This window comes from Carassius carassius, chromosome 23 (assembly GCF_963082965.1).
Source record: "Carassius carassius chromosome 23, fCarCar2.1, whole genome shotgun sequence".
Classification (NCBI taxonomy): domain Eukaryota; kingdom Metazoa; phylum Chordata; class Actinopteri; order Cypriniformes; family Cyprinidae; genus Carassius; species Carassius carassius.
This window is the reverse complement of record NC_081777.1, coordinates 15,025,490-15,046,537: the sequence shown is the minus strand read 5'-3', so window position 1 is coordinate 15,046,537 and position 21,048 is coordinate 15,025,490. Positions and strand designations below refer to the sequence as shown.

Below are 21,048 nucleotides of genomic sequence, written 5' to 3'. Positions count from 1 at the left end.
TGCCAAATGAAAATGAAATGCCTTCAGGATAAATAACCAGCAGGCAAATATCGCAGACAGTTATGCTTAATAAATCAAGAGAAGTAGGCCTAGAGATTGTGATCATGATTAAAATACAATTCATCATGCAGTCCTTTCGGAACAGAACCAGGTGTTCCTCATATATCCTGAAAAATGAAGCCAAAATATTTCAATCGCCCCCTGGTGGATGGCTGCTGTCCAGCTCATAAATCATCCTCAGCATTTAAAAAATGGAATGTGAGCTGAACTCCGGTGTCATGTGGACCTACTTGCGATAATACAACATTTTTACTGGTTGTTCACCAGCTTATTGTGTCCACCATTGCCCAATAAGGAAACACACATGGGTTTACTGACCTTATGCATTTTTATTTCAAGCATATAATCTACCTCTATGTACTGTTTACATATTTATATTTACAGAAGTACACTGCTGCCATACAGGGAGAGAGATGCATGATATGATAATAGACCTTGATGCAGAGATTCAGAACAGCCTGTGTATCCAACAGCTCCTCTTTTCTCAAAAACAGTGTTATAAACTTTAGAAAACAATAGTCACCATGTGGTATGATTTCTTTTTTTTATTATTATTATTTTTTTAAAGACATCATTTACAATTGAGAAAGGCTCACAGTATTACACTCCTGGACCCATGGGAGAATGGGCAAGCCCTAATGTTCATGCAGGTGAGAATCAAGGCACTCCGCAGGGAGACTAAAGGTAACACTATGTACACAAGGTTCTCATGAAGCCTTCTGTGTTTCACTCTTTATTTTTTCTATACAGAACCATCTTGTTTCCTCAAGCCAAATTCCAACAAGTTCCACATTCATCCAAACACTGAGAATTTAAATACTACAGGGTAAAGCAGCTCATCTGTGTTTAAAATATCAAGGGCATGATAAAGTATGGCTTTCAAGTAGGGCATATTGGGAACTCCTTGATTCTTAAAGGGACAGTCCACCCATAAATAAAAACTCATCATTCACTGATACTCAGTTTTGTTTCTTTTAACATCTCTTTATACATAATTTTACTATGTTTTTGTCCATACAGTGAAGGTCTATTGGGTCAGAAACAACAAGTGACCCAGTGACTTTTCTTTTTCTTTTTCTTTTTTTAATGAAGATTCATTTTTGGGTGAACTACCATTGTGAAAAAGAATACTTAAGTATACTTAACAAAAATAATAAATAAATAAAAATACTTATTATGGAAAAACACACTTAAGAATACAAGAATATACTTAAGTGTCAATTAAATGCAATATTTTTGAAAAATGAAAATTTACAGTAAAAATGTATATTAAATGTAGCCAGCTAAACTTTAGACTGTTCTTAAATCACCTCAACAGTACATATTTATTTATAATTTCATAATTATTTTGTCTTTGAAATGTGGTTAAAGTATTCTGTCAAATGTACTGACAAGCATTTATGGTAAACTAAAATATAATTTCATGTAATTTTCATAGAAACCTATATATAACACATTTAAATATATATATGTAATTACACATTTGAAATGATGAAATGATGAAGAACATTTAAAATGTAGTAACTTTAAATGGAATAGCACACTACACTCTACAAATAACACACTACAGTTAAAATTATAATCAGTATTTTACATGTGCTTTGATATGTATAATATGCACTTATAAAATAAGAGTACTTCTTTTAAAGCACAACAACTGACTTCTTAAAAGTCCAATTAAGTGTATTAAAGAATATGGTCATGAAGCTGTACTTTATTTCAGTACAGTTACATGGCCTGCATTGATATGTTGTTATCTAGAAGTACAGTTTTTAAAAAAACATACTTTTGAAATTGAAAGTACACTAAAAGTGCACTTTCAATACAATTAAACACATTTCTTTTTCACAAGGCCATCCCTTTAAGTTGTTTTCCTCTGAATATCTTTCATACTGTTACTAAAAGGAAAAACAAGTCACTCATTTATAATCAAACATGAATGCATTAGGCTGCTGGCATAATATATTCTACGCATGTCAGATTAACTCTAATACTGTATATTTAGACTGCAGTGTGGATTGAGGTCGGTTTATAATACAGTTGCATGTTCAGTAAGCATGTATTCATAGATTTATGCTACCCTCATTCAAGTAATTTCCTATAGGTCAGATGAGTGCATTTACTTATTTGTCTAACACATTATAAAGCAAACACGCATAACGTCTTTAAAATATCCCTCAGAAAATATCAATACAGGCATTCTTGCACAGGCAAAACAGCTCGAATCTTTGTGAATGCACACTGCTCCAAAGAGTCTGCGCTCTACAGGTTTGCAGTTGCTGCGTTTGAACACAAGAGGATGACATGCGCTTTTCCTCCACTCTGTGTGTGCGCTAATACTGCCAGACGTCCCGGTGGCTGATGGTTTTGAGAGCAGAGGTCAAGCATGGGTGTTTATAAGGTTCATAAATCACATTTCTGAGTGAAGCTCTCCTGTATTGTGCCTTAACAAGGTGACACCTGGACACCAGTCTAGGGGATTCTTGCTGTGTTTGGGTGCAAAGGCACAACTAGCAGAAACAGAGGGGATGCAGGTAACAAGTTATGGAGGACGGCACTGTAAGGCCTGACCCGATGATGAAAACAGATTCGGAGCAGGAACCACTAGGGCATGAACACTGCTACACACATATCTCGCTTCAACCTGAGCCCACGTCCAGAGCCCCTAGGACCGATAGTCCTTCTTATTGTACGGCCTGTTCCCAAGTATATGATCAATGTCAGAGACCACGTGGGATGTCATCTTTGGAAGAACCTGAATGTGCAAAAAAATTAGTCAGGGAAACTCTGGAAATGAATAGATTCATTAAAAGTCGATTCATTTGCTTACCTGTATGGCTCCCAGGTTTTCAGTTAGCTGCTCTGCATTTGAGGTTCCTAGTAGTACCGAGCTCACTCCCTCGTTCCGCAGACACCAGGCTGGGATGAAAAAGTGACAAAAGAAGTCTTCAAAACAACCTTCTCGGCAGATTACAATTTGTGGAGATTAGGTGGCAAAATGGAACTAATAGTGTGTGTATGCTTGTGTTTGGTTGGCCAGCATTATCAGTAGCCTCTGCTGGTAGATACTGTTACTACACCATTATGTGGTCAAAAATCTAATTTCTTCATTGATGGCCATTCAAAAGTACTTGCTATGAATTCTGAGTATATAAACATTAACATTCAAAAATTTGGGTTAGTAAAAATTTTGTTTTTTTGTCTACTATTTAAAATGTTTTATATTCTTTTATTATATTTTATTATTTTATATTATATTTTATATTTTATTATATTATGATTCTTTGATTAACATAAAATTCAAAATTAATTTGAAACAGAATTTTTTTGTAACATTATAAATGTCTTTACTGATGTATATATATATATATGTACACCCTCTTGCAAATTCTTTACAACACCTCTTCAACAGTAATTTAAGAACAGGAATCAAAACCTGCATGAGCTCTGCAAGCTCAAAAGTCTAGACAACTCTGTAAAAGTGTCATTGGGAGAATTCTTACCTACGGCGAGCTGAGGCAAAGTGCAGCCCAGCTTCTCAGCTATATGACTGAGTTCTTTCAGCTTTGCCTGCTGCTTTCGTCCGTCCTCACTGACTATCTTGTCTTTAAGCCACTGGTATGACTTCAAGACAAAGAGAGAAGTAGATGAGTAGAGTTAGGTAGGGAGAAAATAACTATTTAATTCGTCATCGTGTATATGCAGCAGTAAGTTTCTAGAAAATTCCAGTAAATTATGATTAAATTGGACTTTAACTTGGTACCTTCATAGCTGCCCTGGAGGATTCTGGGATACCGTTTTCATACTTTCCAGTTATGATCCCACAGGCCAAAGGAGACCATGTCATGGCGCCCACACCTACAGTCCCCAACAGAATCAAGGAAATATGTATGACCAAGATAAGCAGCTGCTGTATGCTCTCACTGATGAATTCTCTAAATTTGACAGTTTCATATTCACTGAGTCTGAGTGAGTAAATGATGATTTATTGACACCTGCCTATCTTATGGTAGAGCTCAGGCAGCTGCACCTCGACCTTCTCCCTCTGGAAGAGATGATACTCCGCCTGCTCACACACTGGAGGAATCAGGTTAAACTGCCTCGCTACAGAATATGCTTCCTAGAAAGAGAAAATGATATTTACATTACACTTTCATATCAAAATATATGCCGTATATACAGTGTATTTGAAATAGGCAGAATTTTATATGACCGTCCTGTTGAAAAAAAAACAGCATATGCTGGTTAGGTATGTTTTGACACTGGGATGCTGTTTTATGCTGGTGCTTTGCTGGTTTATGCTGGTCATGTGCTGGTAAAGAACCAGCATAAACCAGCAAAGGACCAGCATAAACCAGCATCCCAGCATCAAAACATACCTAACCAGCATATGCTGTTTTTTTTAGCAAGGCTGCACATTCTTTCATAAATTGTCCAATGGTCCATCAGATCAGCAGATATTGCAGATATTAAATTTGCTGGTTTTGTTTAAAATATTTACAGAAATGCTAGTTTTCTAAACGTGAGCTTATGTTGGTTTCAAATACTTATTTCTATCCTTCAATCTGAAAGGTCACTTTTTTATCATCGCTGATAGGTAGAAAGTGAACAATACAGTAAAACCACATTCAGGCAAGACTGAAAGGTTCAAATGTTTTTCATATACAGTAGGCTACTGTTCAATAATATTGGTCTATAAGATGCTTTCAAAAGAAGTCTCATTGCTCAACAAAGCTGCATTTATTGAAATACAGTAAAACAGTAATATTGTGAAATATTAGTTCAGTTTAAAACTAGATGAGTAAACTTTGTGACCAATCTTAAAATTTGGCTCGAATAAGCCTACCCTGAAAGTTTGAAGCAGTTGTAAAAGCTTGAAGTTTTACAGTTTAGATAGATTAGACAGAAGATTTAGCACACTGCTAGCATGATTTAACATGTTGCTATCATGTTTTTGCATGATTAGCATGTTGTTAGCATGATTTTATCATGTTGTCCTAGGATAGTTTTTAGGATTTGCTAGTGATAGACAGCAAACATTATAACTCTTATTGTACAAAAGTAATGAAAGTCTGTGGGACTAGCTGTAGTTTTATCATCCATTTAATGAAAATCATAAGTCCAGTCAGTTAGAAAAGATATAGCAACACAAGTCAGAGTAGTCTGAAGGTCAGACTAGAGTTTGGGGGTTGTAGCTTAAACTCTTGGAGGAGATACAGTCCAAATTTAGTCTCAGAAGAAGAAGAAGAAGATTATTAAATAGCATTTCAATAAATTTGTTTTTCTCAATAACTGTGATAGCAAATATAACAGTGTTGGCAAAGCTGAATTTCCTTCAGAAATCATTTTAATATACTGACAATGCTGAAAACAATTGTGATGATTAATATATATTATAATTTATATTTTTTTGAGACTGTGATACTTTTTTTCATTATTTTTTGATAAACAGAAAATTCAGAACAGCATTTAATTGAAAAGGCCTATAATTTTCTTCACTGCCACTTTTGAGCAATTTCATGCATCCTTGATAAATAAAAGTATGAATAACTTAAATTACAAAATAAATAAATAAATAAAACATCAACAACAGAATAGAATAGAAATTGCCTTTTTTAATATAATAATGCTGGAACTGTTTGATTTCTGTTGTCAGGTCTTTAGGTATGAACCTATAGAAACTGACATTTAGTACACCCTGAGAAATACAGCCTGTAATAAAAGTGACAGCTAGTCCTGGTCTCTCCTGTATACAGTCTATATTAATATCACATGGCTGTTGACAACCCCACTGAATCCTTTATTTCATATGCATGCACAGAGCTAATTTCAGGCTGTGAACACAAGTTCCAGTCGTGGGGGTGTGTTTACGTGGGATGGATCTGGCATGACACCAGAACATAGTATTATCACAGTCACACAAATTGCAGGTCATCATTGTATGTCCTCTCTGTAAAAACCCTGATCAAGCCACCATTTATCACCCATGAATAAACAATGTCAGTGCTTAATTACAACATAGCAGTTTGGGCCAACTTGCTTTGTGCTACACTGCAATTACAGCAACATACAGTACTTAAAAACACTGACTTCAGTCAAAGGGCTAAAAATATGTGATGTGGCCAATATACACTATAGGAGAGCTGAGATACAAGATGGTACTATGTTGTCCTTGCAAACATAGTTTGTTCCTGAGTTCAGTCCTACACGAAGTCAATGATCAGGGGATGTTGAATTTTTATCATGACTAATGCTGTTTAGAAAAATATTACTTACCATTATTTCCATAGCTGTCCATCGTGAGGTCCCCCAGTACATGGACATGCCTTGGTTTATCACGTAGGTCATGGCTCTGACGATCTCTGTGGAGACAAATATTCACAAATTCTGTTATTACCCTTGTGAAAAATAAATAATTTAATTCAATGTGTACCTGTAGTGTACTTCAAATCTTAAAAGTATTTTAAAAAATCTCATTAATTTGCAACTTCAGTTGCATCTCAAATAATTTGAATATCGTGAAAAAGTTCTGTAAATCTGTAACTTATTTCTAAAAGTGAAACTTCATATAATCTAGATTCATTACATGTAAAGTAAAACATTTCAAAAGGTTTTTTTGTTTTTTTTGGATGATTAGAGCTTACAGCTCATGAAATCGAAAAAACAGTATCTCAAAATTTTCGAATACTTCCCAAAATCAATCAAAAAAAAAAGTTCAAAACAAACTAAGTTCAAGTTCTTTAAAGTATGTTTGTTTATGCACTCAATATTTTGCCGGGGCTCCTTTAGCACAAACTCCAGCATCAGTGAATTGTGGCATGGACGCGATCAGCCTGTGGCACTGCTGAGGTACTATTGAGCCTTCAGCTCATCTGTATTGAATCAACTGTTTCTCATCTTTCTCTTGAAAATATTCCATTGATTTATATGGGGTTCAGGTCAGGCACATTGGGTGGTCAATCAAGCATGGTTATATCGTGGTCAGCAAACCACTTGAAAGTGGTTTTGACACTGTGGTCAGGTGCTGAATTCCTGCTGGAAAAGGAAACCAGCATCTCCATAAAGCTTGTCAGCAGATGAAAGCACAAAGTGCTCCAAAATCTCCTAGTAGATGGCTGCATTTAATTTGGACTTAATAAAACACAATGGACAAACACCAGCAGATGTCACCGCACCCCAAATCATCACTGACTGAGAGATACCTGGAATTTATACTGTAGGGATGGTCATTTAATTAATGTAAATATTTGAGATACTGGATCTTTGACTTTCATGAGCTGTAAGCTCTAATCATCAAAATAAAAAAAGAGAGAGAAAAAATTACCTTTTGAAATGTTTCACTTTACATGTAATGCATCTATGATATGTGAAAGTTTCACTTGTTCACCCGTATATGTGAAATAACTCTTATTAGAGTATTAGTAGAATATTATGTTAAGTTTAGGGCTAATATAATAAGTTGGCATACTTGCAAAGTTACTTAAAGTCAGTACAATGTCTGTGGGGGATCAAAAAATAGTGCTAGCATTTATTAAGTAGACAGTCTAATACTTTATTGACTGCTAGTTGCCATGTAGTTGCAAAGTTACTTGTGGTTAGTAGAACGGTTCACATTTAACAAAAACCTCAAAAAAATTAGAATATGGTGGACATGCCAATCAGCTAATCAACTCAAAACACCTGCAAAGGTTTCCTGAGCCTTCAAAATGGTCTCTCAGGTTGCTTCACTAGGCTACACAATCATGGGGAAGACTGCTGATCTGACAGTTGTCCAGAAGGGTAAGCCACAAACATTCATTGCCAAAGGAAGCTGACTGCAGAGTGCTATATCCAAGCATGTTAACAGAAATTTGAGTGGAAGGAAAAAGTGTGGAAGAAAAAGATGCACAACCAACCAAAAGAACCACAGCCTTATGAGGATTGTCAAGCAAAATCGATTCAAGAATTTGAATGAATTTACAAGGAATGCACTGAGGCTGGGGTCAAGGCATCAAGAGCCACCACATACAGACGTGTCAAGGAATTTGGATACAGTTGTCATATTCCTCTTGTTAAGCCACTCCTGAATCACAGACAATGTCAAAGATGTCTTTCCTGGGCTAAGGAGAAGAAGAACTAGACTGTTGCCCAATGGTCCAAAGTCCTTTTTTCAGATGAGAGCAAGTTTTAATTAATTTAATTTGGAAACCAAGGTCCTAGAGTCTGGAGGAAGGGTGGAGTCCAGTGTTAAGTTTCCACAGTCTGTGATGATTTGGGGTGCAATGTCATCTGCTGGTGTTGGTCCATTGTGTTTTTTTGAAAATCAAAGTCACTGAACCCATTTACTAAGAAATTTTGGAGCACTTCATGCTTCCTTCTGCTGACCAGCTTTTTGGAGATGCTGATTTCATTTTCCAGCAGGATTTGGCACCTGTCCACACTGCCAAAAGCACCAAAAGTTGGTTAAATGACCATGGTGTTGATGTGCTTGACTGGCCAGCAAACTCACCAGACCCGAACCCCATAGAGAATCTATGGAGTATTGTCAAGAGGAAAATAAGAAACAAGAGACCAAAAAATGCAGATGAGCTGAAGGCCACTGTCAAAGAAACCTGGATTCCATACCACCTCAGCAGTGCCAAATAAATGATCACCTCCCTGTCACGCCGGATTGAGGCAGTAATTAAAGCAAAAGTAGCCCCTACCAAGTATCAAGTACATGTACAGTAAATTAACATACTTTCCAGAAGGCCAACAATTCACTAAAAATGTTTTTTATTTTTATTGGTCTTATGAAGTATTCTTATTTGTTGAGATAGTGAATTGGTGGGTTTTTGTTTAATGTGAGACAAAATCATCACAATTAAAAGAACCAAAGAATTAACATTCTAAATTATTGAGATGCACCTGTATAATCACATAAAGTCCTACTTACGTGAAAAAAGCACTCTAAATTTCAGTTTAAACTAGTTTTAAACTATAATACAAATTTAAACTATAATAATTCTTTATTTAATTGCAATTAATATGCAATTAATCACTAAATAATTACAAAGTGTCAGAAAACATAAGACCAATATTCCGTTATCATGTAAATGTATTCTTTTAAAATATATTATTTTCATAACATGTTTTCATTTTTTATTTTGTTGTATTATAACGTGTACTTCCTTTTCACAAGGGCAGACTAGGGCAGAATTACTACATTCTGTGCATTTCATTTTTATTTATTTTTTTATTTTATTTTATTTTTTTCAGTTATGTTGAAAAGCCAGAAAAAGTCAAACAAATTAGGCAATTATTAAAATATCAGAAACTACAATAGTTCTGCTGGTCATCAAAGATAAATGTCAAATTTGGTGTAAACCATCTAAATTTTGTTCTTGTCTAAAGTGGTGTGTGATTGGTGCTTCAACAACCTTGTTTTCACTATTAAACATATGTTTTTATGGACACTCAATAAGCTGAAGTTTGAGAGAGATGAAACTTGATTCCCTCCTGCAATGTTCTGACACTACACATAATAAGGGTCAATGTATTGTTTTGATATGAAGGAATTTCAGTATTGGTGTTTTCCCATATTTTGAAATATACATTGCATTGCATTGTGTTTTAGTGCTAAAGAAAATGTCTTAAAATGTCTGTAAATTTAAAGGTGTCGTGAGCGATTTCTGAGAAACATTGTAGAAAGTGGATCAGACCAAACTCCAAAACAGACTTCTGTCCAATCCCCAGTGAGGGCTTTGTCCAACAACGATGTGGGAGTTTCCTGCTTTGCATAGCATTTTTGTAAATTTGAGGGTTCTGAGCTACCAAGTCAGGGGTGTGAATATTTTAGGTAAAGGGCCTGTTTGTTTGGCGATTTTAAATATCAAAAGCATTTCTCAAAACTCACTTACTGCACCTTTTCTACTAATTTTTTATTTACAGTTTATACAGGTGTGTGCTATCTCTGATTTCAGGTGGGGACTTAATCTTGTATTGTATAGTTTCATTCACTGTGTGCCTCATCTTGGGTGGATTACGTTCAGCATGATGTACTTTTATGTGGTTTCACATAATTCAATAAGTGCACTCATGAGGAAAAATGAATGATAAAGTACAGTGTAACTTCATATTCCCTTTAGCTTTTACCCTTCATACTGATAAAATTGTAATCAGGTAAGAAAAAAAGTGAATAGAGAATAATCAGGGGATTGCAGAGCCACTGAGGAACTTTAATATGCACTGCACACAGTGAGGAGCGCTAAACTCTGGACACTTTCTGCATCAATGCAGCAGAAAAGCACTGCATAGCGATCTGCCTGCCCATGCCTGTGAGACAGACGGAGAGCGAGAGAGAGGTATCCACACATCTGTTCAGTGTTTAAAGTTAACATCAGAGATGATTCAGGAGTCTAGGTTTGCAATTTTTGCAGCACTTTCAAAATAAAATGTGTGTTAATTTATGATAAAAGGTTAATACTTTATCATACTTGAAACCAACCTACCACCTTCACTTAAACCCTACCTAAACCTACCTAAACCCTAACCCTAACCGACAGTGTTAGCAAAATCAAACATGAGACAAATCTCTGAGCTCTTCTGTTGAGTGTTGTGACTCTTGTTTCACAAGTGCAATGCTGTACCAGGTGAGTTAATGAGTAGGTTTACTTTGTCAGAAAAGGAACCTGTTATTTTAGCTAAAGTGTTTTGAGGTCATAATATAGCATTATGCAAGGAACTATGTGAAAATACAGTTTTGTCATGGGTGTAGATCACACAGGGGATGTGGAATAAATCTCTTCTGTTCACCAAGCCTGCATTTATTTGATCCAAAGTACAAAAAAACATTACAATTTTAAAATATTTTTTTTATTATTTTAAATAACGTTTTCTATTTGAATATATTTTACAATTAAATTTATTCTTGTAGTTTCAAAGCTAATTTTTTAGCATCATTACCCCAGTCACATGATCCTTCAGAAAACATTCTAATATTCTGATTTGCTGCTCCAAAAAAAATAGAAGAAGAAAGAAAACACATTATTAGTATGATGTTGAAAAGCAAATGTTTAAAAGCTGAATAGATTTTTTTTATTTTCAGGTTTGATTCTCTGATTAATAGAAAGTTCAGACAAACAACATTCATCTGAAATAGAAATCTTTTGATTTCAGATAAATGCTGATCTTTTTATCTGTCCTATTAATCAGAGATTCCAGAAAAACATGTACTCAACTGTTTCAATTATTGATGATAATAATAATCAATTTTTTTATATATTCAAATAGAAAATAATAAAATAATTTAAATAGTAACAATATTTTACAGCATTATTGCTTTTGCAGTATTTTGGATCAAATCAATTAAAGAGACGTATTCAAAACTTTTGACTGGTAGTACATGAATGTTATATATATATATATATATATATATATATATATATATATATATATATATATATATATATATATATATATATATATATACTATATAACACTTCTGTCCCCCTCACTTCTGAAATGATGGCTACGTTCCTGATTTTTGTTAATGGATAGTCTGCCCCTGTAATAACAGTAACAGTAAACTGGAAAATGATGATGGCCAAGTTAGTACATGAAGAGGTTTGTTTACAAAACATAAAACACAAAGAACTACAAATATTTAATTTCAAGTTCTACAGCTTTTTTCAGTGATTTTGTAGGATTTCTAATCAGGCACTGAATGAGCACTCCTTTATATTCTTTTAGCCAATGTAACTGATTTAGGTTCCTATAGGCGGACTCAGTGAGTGAACTGAACTGGTAGGGTTGCAATGAATTAAATTTCTGTTTGTAACAAATAAACATTTTTTGTTTAGGGAAGATGTAAAAACTGTAACGGGAAGTAAGATTTGTGCAGGTACTGTGTTAGATTCTCTGAGTCTGAGTGAGAAGTGATAGAGTGAAAACTGAAAAGCTTGTTAAAGTAGAGAGGTCTGGAACAAATGGCTGAGTCAGTGTAACCTTGGCATCCAGCGCAGTAAGCCCTGAATGCTACATAACAGAACAGCTCTAAGCGGTACATACATACCAGAGGGGCATACAGATCCCCCTTAACAAAAGAATATTGATTGAGCTCTCAAAAAGAGATGGACTATGAAAATCTTTCTCTTTCAAAAATCTCCTTTTTGGCTCTACAAGGTGACATGAGATTGGCTAAAGAGTGCAATTTTTGCAATTTACGGAGTTTAGGGCGGCCACATATACATTATGATTTCTCAGGAACTTAATAGGATGGATAAATGAAAGAGAGCATCTGTTGTTACAACAGCTGGTAAAGAACTGAAGGTCAAAGAGACTGGCTCACTTCTCATTTTGCTCTTCTGAGAATAAAGCTCTCAATTTAAATCAGCAGCAGATATTTATTTTAATTAACTATCCTCCCATTTTCTCCAAATTGCTCTTAATGCAGTTGCTTTTCTCTGTCTCCTCTTATTTTGTAACCGGTTTTTATTGTTCAAGAGATTTTGCTATCTTGTGGTTTGTACCAAAAGCTCATTATTAAACAGTAGATTAGATGTTCACGCTGACTGCACTTGAAGCTTTGGGCAGTACAGAGCTTTAACAGCAGCTTGGTAGCCTGCTGGCTGCATTGTGTACTTTGGGTAGAAGTAAGAAGTCTGGTTATTCAGAATTATTACCGTGATGGCATCCCGGGGACTGCACTTTATCGTAACCCTGTTATCATGAATACATCTTTCAGAGAATTTAGACCTCAGATGGATGTGCCTGCAGGACACCAACCCTTTTAGTCTGACACACTCGTTCTTTTGTGCATGGCTTTTGATGCAGTATTGTGATCACTAACTTCTCAGTACTTTCCAAAGAGTTTCCCAAAGTGCTCTCAAAGTCTTCAAAATGTACCCCAAACAAATTCCATACACTATACCATTCAAAAGTTAATAGTCGTATTTATATGAGGAATACATTAAACTGATCAAAGGTGATACTGAAGACACTGAATTAATAATGCTACAAAAGATTTCTATTTCTATTAAAAGCAGCATAGAATTAGAATTGAATTTTAAAATATACTGAAAATAAAAAAACAATTGTTTTTTATGTGGTAATAATACTTCCCAATATTATGGTTTTACTGTATTCTTTGATCAAATAAATGCAGCATTGGTGAGCATAAAAGACTCTGAAAAACATTAAGAAATCTTACCAACCTGGTGAAAAGTAAACATACTACAATGTATTTGAAATACATGTATTTCATGCTAAGTATACTACAAATTCGTTTACATATTTATGTACTTAATAAAAATATACTGCAATTGTACTTTTGGTATATTAAATTAAATATTTTAAACTTGAAATATTTTTGGTATATTTTTGTACTTAATGCACTTCAGTTGTGTGGAAATAGTGCTGAAGTCCATCTGAAGATATACTGAAGTATATATTATTGTGTTAAAGTGGAACTACTGCAAGTATACATCAGATACACTTTAAATATCTTGCATTTAAAGACCAAAATTATACAAAGATCATACATGCCTCATCAATAGTGACATTTATCACATTTTAGTCTTAATAATATGAAATAAACATTGTACTCAAGTAGCCTAGTACTCCTGATAAAGTTGAATTATTACTTTATATATATATATCTCAGTAGTCTCAAGTGATATGTCAGTAAATATGTAAATATATTTACTAAGGCAACCCCAACATTTTTAAAGAGCCTGTCCTCCAACAAAAAACGACCAAATAGGTCGTTTGTGCAAGCACCTTATTACGACCTATATTTACGTTTTAAAGTTAAGCGCCCTCTAGCGGGCGTAAAAATAATGACAGTATCGCGTTGCGTCTGTCGTCATGAAATGACGTATAACGTCATTACCAATCAAAACGCACGTTTATTTAAATGCAATGTGTGGGCTTTTTACACCGATCTCACAGTATTTCCTACATATTTTACTAGGTGGCTTATTCGTTCGAATGACCACACCTAACCCCACCCCTAAACCTAACCCTCACAGAAATCATGCTAAATTATGATTTATTGAGCATATACATTTTCGTGCACATCCATTCCCTGGGATCGAACCCATGATAGCATGATTACCTATCAATGTATAGCGCAATGATCTACCAACTGAGCTACACGAAACGCAAATCAGAGTGCAAATAAAAGAGTACAAAACATTAATATGAAAACGACCTTTTGCCAATAGGGGCGCAATTGTAGTATACGCTCTGATGGGTCGTATTTCAGGGATTTGGACAAACGACCTATACGGGCGTATTGGTTGGAGGACAGGTTGTTTTTAAACTTGCCCTTATTTTAATGACCAAACTTACCCTCCATCGGTGTGTTGCTATCAGGCCGGTTGGCGAAGACCACATCCACATATTCCAGCTGCATCCTCTGCAAGGAGCCCTTAAGACCTGAAAGACCAGATGTATGTTGTGAGTCAGTCTGGGTATTGTTTGTCTCCCCTTTATAAAAAAGAAGTCTGTTTTCTCCTATGTAGCATTATAAGTTATAAAAGAGGGAAAGGCTAGTGCTAATTAAAAAGTTGCATGCTCTGACAGACAACAGTTTGTTGAGGACTCTTCATATCATGAAGAATGTCAAGCCCTCATGACATCAGGACAAACTTTCCCCACTTAATCAAGCTCCGCAGACGAGGGACACCCAGCTGTGTGAGTCTGGTGGACTCTGTAATAATCAAGTGTGTCCTGTACAGGGCCCAAGGGCTCATTCATTCTTTCTGTCTCTGTCTTTAATTCGGCAGAGTGCTGGATAGATCGTCAAGCATAATGAAGTGTGTTTGGGACTGGATTCCCTCGTTTGTCCACCTCTAGAGGTTCACTCTGACAGGGTCAGCATCTTGAGGTCAGATGAGGCTTTACAGTCAAGAAATGATGGTGGTTGTCAGCAGTTTGAGACACACTGAGCCAAAGAGAGGTATGTGATTGCTCAATTATATAGTGCAAAGTAACACAACAATGTCAGCATGACCGACAATATGCTGAAATGGTGCTCAAGATATATTTTTGGTCAATGCTGCTTTCATTTTTTGTGGAAACCGCAATACTTTTTTCCCCAGTATTATTTGATGGATATAAAGTTTAAACAGTATTTACAGTCCTGTTCCTCATGTACATACTATGTACTTATTATAGTAATTACAATAACTATGTAGTAACTAGGTACTAACCCTGAACCTACCCCTAAACCTAACCCTACCCCATGTAGTTACCTTGTATTACCAGAACTTTCTTAGATAAATACACTGTAAGTACACTATAAGTACATGTTAGTACACGTACTGTAAAATAAAATGCAACCAAAATCTTTATAAATCTTTTTCTTTAAATTAATTCTTAAAGAAATAAATTAATAATACATTTAACATCAGAATCAGAATCAGAATCAGAATGAGCTTTATTGCCAGGTATGTTCACACATACGAGGAATTTGTTTTCGTGACAGAGCTCCGCAGTGCAACATAACAGCGACAGAACAAAAAACACAATAAGGAATAAAAAATACAAAAAAATACAAATAGGTGGGTAAGGATTGACAATATACAAATTGACAATGTATGGCAGGTATATTAAAAAGAGCATTTATGTATGTACATGTATATTATGTGGAAAAATTGTAACTGTACGCTAAGTATGTGTGTTTGGATAAATAAGTGTATGTGTATATAAATATAAATATAAGTAGTATAGTGTGTTCCATGTATGTACATGTATATTATGTGCAAAAGATTTACGTCTTTATGTCATTTATGTCTTTATGTCCCCAAACTTTTGAACTGTAGTTTAGATTCTCAAAGCAACTACTTTTTACATTTGCATCCATGACAAATAATAGTAGCCAAGATAAAGAGTTGGAAAAAAAAAAGTTCACAGGGCAACATACACAATATATGTATATTTGTACAATATTTAACAATATCTATACTGGGAAACAGACTGTGTGTCTAAGTCTACATTATGTCTCAAATTCCCAGTCCATCCTTATCTGTATGGATATGTGTGTCTGCTTTGCAGTCTGACCAGACCAATGAATCTAATCCATTTATATGAATATAATATGGCTGGCATGTTCACAGACATGCTTCAAATGTAGGGAACTGCAGGTGGGCGAGAGCCATGTGTATCCTGAGCTCTATGTTTGTAAAATAGGTGTCTGGCCCCAAACCTGCTGGCACTGAAGAAAAATAAGGGCCGGTGTGGAATGGCACAAACAACCATTCATTCATCTTCCCTGTAACCCTGAATATCTTGGCCAGGGATGGGAATTATTTCCGTAATTTCACAGCAAATGCAACTCTGACCCTACTGAGAGCATCTACTGTATGCATTAGAACATAACTAGTTTTGTTCAAGCAGTTCACCCACACATAAAAGGGACTCATTATTTACTTAAAGGGTTAGTTCACCTAAAAATGTAAATTCTGTCATTATTATCTCACCCTTGTGTCATTCCAAACCTGTAAGACCTTTGTTCATCTTCAGAAGATAATAAAGAATTAAGAATTAAGATTTTTTTTATGCATTCTGAGAGCTCTCTCATCACTTTTCCTGAAAATGTAATTTTACAAAGCTACGAGAATACATTTTGTTTGCAAAGAAAATAACAACAATGACTTTATTCAACAATTAGTCTCCTCCGCGTCACCCTAGTGCCATTTTGGAGTGTATCAAAGGTACAAAAGCTGTCACTGGGGCTCTACCTTTCCAAAAGGTACGTTTGATACCTTGAAGGTACATTTTAGTACTTAAAGAGTACATATTAGAAACTAATAGGAACAAAAGTGACACCCCAGTGACAGCTTTTGTACCTTTATTTCTCCGAGTGCATATGTAAACATCATATGCAACGCATGTACGTGGATACGTTATGTTCAGATCAAAACGTAAACAATGTTAACAACGTCTCCACGTACGTGCATTGCATATGTGTTTACATGTGATACTCTCCAAAATGGCGCCAGGGTGATGCGGAGGAGACAAATCATTGATAAAGTAATTATTTTTGTTCTACGTTACAAAGCGTTGATCGTGTTAGGATCCTATAAAGGTAAATCAGTAGCAAAACTCGAGAGGTTGAAGATCTGATTGTGAGAACTTGTCATATTAATATTTGTATTTGTAAGTTAAAATTTACACTCACAGCTCTGAGGTGAAAAGCTGAATCTTTCAATTTGCACACACAGACAATGATCAAAACACCCGTGTTTTGAATTGGAAGTTGTAGATTAATAGTAACAAATGTGTAGAATGACATTCACACAAAGAAAATGACATACACACACGTTTACGACATATTTACTTTTGCACTTTACTTCAGTTTCGCTGCACAACGTCAAGTCGGCACTTACAACCTCTCAGATCTGGAAGTACAAGTTCAAATCCTAGCGCTCTGACTTTTGCTACTCTTTTTGCGGTATTCTGTTGCAAAACTCACTTGTGCACTTGTATATGCAGATGTGAGAGAGCAGAGCTGGGGGCGGGGCTTTGGTGCGAATGAAGACATTTTATTGGTCGATGCCCGACCAATGAACAACGCCAACGGTTTTCACTGAATATCCTTAGCTTTGACAGGATTTTAAGACACTGCATTCATTTTGCCATTCAGGTATTATCTGGTAGACAAATAATGCAAATATTTTATATGTATATCCCACTGCATATCACTGTACCAGAGTTGCAATATAATGCTGTTTTTATTATTTATATATTTTGTAAAAATAATTTTAACATCTTCATTGGGTTAAATTCCTAATTTGCTTGTCAGTAATGAATCTTTTTAAATGCAACATTATTATTATTAATTTTTTTTAAATAAAAATCGAGTTTTTAATAATGTCTAAATGTACATTAAACAGCAAAACCTAAAAAATAAGCACTTATGACCAGAAATACTGTTTTGAGCAACTAGTAGAGCTAAATACATGTATTTATTAAACATCAACAAGGCCATCTAGTGTTTAAGCAATGGAATTGCATATGAATATTATCTTTCTGGCCACCAAATGCCTCTAATTTAAAGCGTGCCTCTTTGCACTGGAATTTAAACCTAAATACTTCAGTTATTGTAGTATAAATAAAAACCATATTAGAAAATGTTATATTTCAAATGGTCATTCATGTATCATAATTATTGCGCATATTATTTAGTACCATGATCTCTTCAAATGAACTAAACAGGACTGAGTTAACATGTAGTACCGTTATTTTATTGGTTAAAAGTTACACTTAATTGTTTAGTCACATTTAACTGCCAAGGAGGAGTATGAGAACATAATGCTGTTCCATTTTCCAGTATAAAATGCTATTGTAACGCATAGTCATTAGTCAGCGTAGTTATCAATGCATATTCAATGCACTTTCTGTGTTACAAATTACTAGAAATCGCTGCAAATATAATGAAACTACTGTCTGTCCCATTTAATACATTTCAAGCATATTGACAAAACGTTTAGTTTAGTACTAATGATAGCTCCATGAACCACGTGACCGCGTGGCGGTGAGATCAAAGCATGCTCTGGTACAGCGAGTTTACTCTGCAATATGCAGTGGGATATACAAATAAAATATGTTGCATTATTTGTCTACTAGATAATACCTGAATGGCAAAATGAATGCAGTGTCTTAAAATCCTGTCAAAGCTAAGGATATTCAGTGAAAACAATTGGCGTTGTTCATTGGTCGGGCATCGACTAATAAAATGTCTTCATTCGCACCAAAGCCCCGCCCCCAGCTCTGCTCTCTCACATCTGCATATACAAGTGCACAAGTGAGTTTTGCAACAGAATACCGCAAGAAGAGTAGCAAAAGTCGGAGCGCTAGGATTTGAACTTGTACTTCCAGATCTGAGAGGTTGTAAGTGCCGACTTGACGTTGTGCAGCGAAACTGAAGTAAAAAAGTGCAAAAGTAAATATGTTGTAAACATGGGTGTATGTCATTTTCTTTGTATGAATGTCATTCTACACATTTGTATCTATTAATCTACAACTTCCAATTCAAAACACGGTTGTTTTGATCATTGTCTGTGTGTGCAAATTGAAAGATTCAGCTTTTCACATCAGAGCTGTGAGTGTAAATTTTAACTTACAAATACAAATATTAATATGTCAAGTTCTCACATTCAGATCTTCAACCTCTCGAGTTTAGCTACTGATTTACCTCCATAGGATCCTTGCTGTCTATGGGAGGACCAGAGAGCTCTCGGTATTCATCAAAAATATCTTAATTTGTGTTCCGAAGATGAACAAATGTCTTAAAGGTTTGGAACAACATGAGGATGAGTAATTAATGACAGAATTTACATTTTTGGGTGAAGTATCCCTTTAATTTTCATTATGCTTTTAAAAAGTTTCCTCCTACATCTTATAGGTTGAACCATTGTTTTGATGCAAGCAAGGCATGCTGAAATGTAACATTACAATCCAAGGTGCCTGTTGGAGTCAGATGAAATTCAGTCAGGGGAAAATTATGCATTTTTGGCTTTATTCTGTGCATTGTGTGTTCAGTTACTGATGTCGTTAAGAAAGTCATTTCCATCTACATTGTCTTTAGTCCATCTAACTGTTAGTTCTGCCTGCCAGAGCAGCACTAACACTATCCCACCCAATCAATGCCCACGAAGGAGACAAACACGTCACACACACACACACACACACACACACACACAACACACACACACACACACACACGCACACACATTTGTTTTTGTGAAAAGTGGGGACATCCCATAGGCGTAATGGTTTGTATACTGTAGAAATGGTATATTCTATCGCCCTTCACCAACCCTACCCCTAACCCTCACAGGAAACTTTGTGCATTTTTGCTTTCTCAAAAAAAAAACATTCTGTATGATTTATACGCGTTTTGAAAAATGGGGACATGGGTTATGTCCTCATAAGTCACCCTCTCCTTGTAATACCTGTGTCATACCCATGTCATTATACAGAGTTTTGTCCTGATATGTCACAAAAACAAGAGCACACACACATGCACACACACACACACACACACAGTGATCTGAAGCTGTGATCCCATATTGAGAGTATTTAAAAAGGGAATGTGTGCACTTCACCTTCAATAATGTGTTTCCTAGAAAGGCCTCGTTCTGTCTCGGCTCTGTGGCGAAAAAGAGACACACAAAGGGACAGATGTACGTCAGAAAGCAAAATCTCAGACAGAGCCAAGTTCAGTCTAGCATATGAGATATGTCCTCCTTCTGCCAGAGTTTCTTGCTCATCTTTTTTCTTTTTCAAACTGGCCCTTTTGCATGTTCATTTTTTAACTTCAAATAAAATCCTGGCATAGTGAAATTCTGATTAGTATTCATGAGAGAGGATTTGTGGGTAAATGGGACAGGCCTTTTCTTAAGTCTTATCAAGCTTCACAGCTGCACTTTTGCTCAATTACTTTCAGAATACTTACTCATACAGAAAATGCGTGCTCAGCTAGCGCTTGACCTAAACTTGGGTTTGTAACTGCATTTATGAAATGTGTAAATCCACAGATGTAAATCCTCAGATGTTAAATGTGCAGACCTTTTGAATGTGCAACAGGGTGAGAGTTATGAAATTAAATTTGTTATGTTTAGCAAATTAGCTAAAAAGTTAAATGTATACAAATAAATACAATTAATTTATGATTAATTACAACTATTTATATCAACTGTAGCAGAATTAAATTGCCATCAACTAACCTGTTCGTCCAGCGAACATTCAGTGTAAGTTTATATCAGCTCTAAGAAAGGATATTTTTGTGGCCACAGAAAATATCTTTCCTACAGTATTAATGCATTAGAGCATATAGCTAGATCAGAAGTGATGCCTTTAAGATCTGTGGAGGTCACACCTCTCGAAGGTCAAAGAGCCAGTGGTGAATTGCACTTATGCAAGGAAAGTTTATGACAATTTGTCTTAGAGCATGGCATTTTGCATGTGTAATGTGATTGGTTGTTGATGAAAAAACTATTAAAAATTCTAAAAACAAAAAAA

The 21,048-nt window shown here is 35.3% G+C and overlaps 1 protein-coding gene across 4 annotated transcripts in view; it reads right to left on the bottom strand.

Annotated features, from left to right (window-relative positions):
• Positions 1-1,123: 1,123 nt before the first annotated feature.
• LOC132101360 (voltage-gated potassium channel subunit beta-1-like) overlaps positions 1,124-21,048 on the bottom strand; it is a 170,429-nt gene continuing 150,504 nt past the window's right edge. For all 4 annotated transcript variants that reach the window (XM_059506257.1, XM_059506253.1, XM_059506254.1 and 1 more), the window contains exons 7-14: positions 20,133-20,176; positions 14,371-14,457; positions 6,337-6,422; positions 4,060-4,180; positions 3,824-3,918; positions 3,564-3,684; positions 2,891-2,979; positions 1,124-2,815 (exon numbers count right to left, since the gene is read on the bottom strand). In XM_059506257.1, the coding sequence (XP_059362240.1) occupies positions 2,726-2,815; positions 2,891-2,979; positions 3,564-3,684; positions 3,824-3,918; positions 4,060-4,180; positions 6,337-6,422; positions 14,371-14,457; positions 20,133-20,176 (733 nt within the window). In that variant the 3' untranslated portion in view covers positions 1,124-2,725. The remainder of the gene's footprint in view (positions 2,816-2,890; positions 2,980-3,563; positions 3,685-3,823; positions 3,919-4,059; positions 4,181-6,336; positions 6,423-14,370; positions 14,458-20,132; positions 20,177-21,048) is intronic.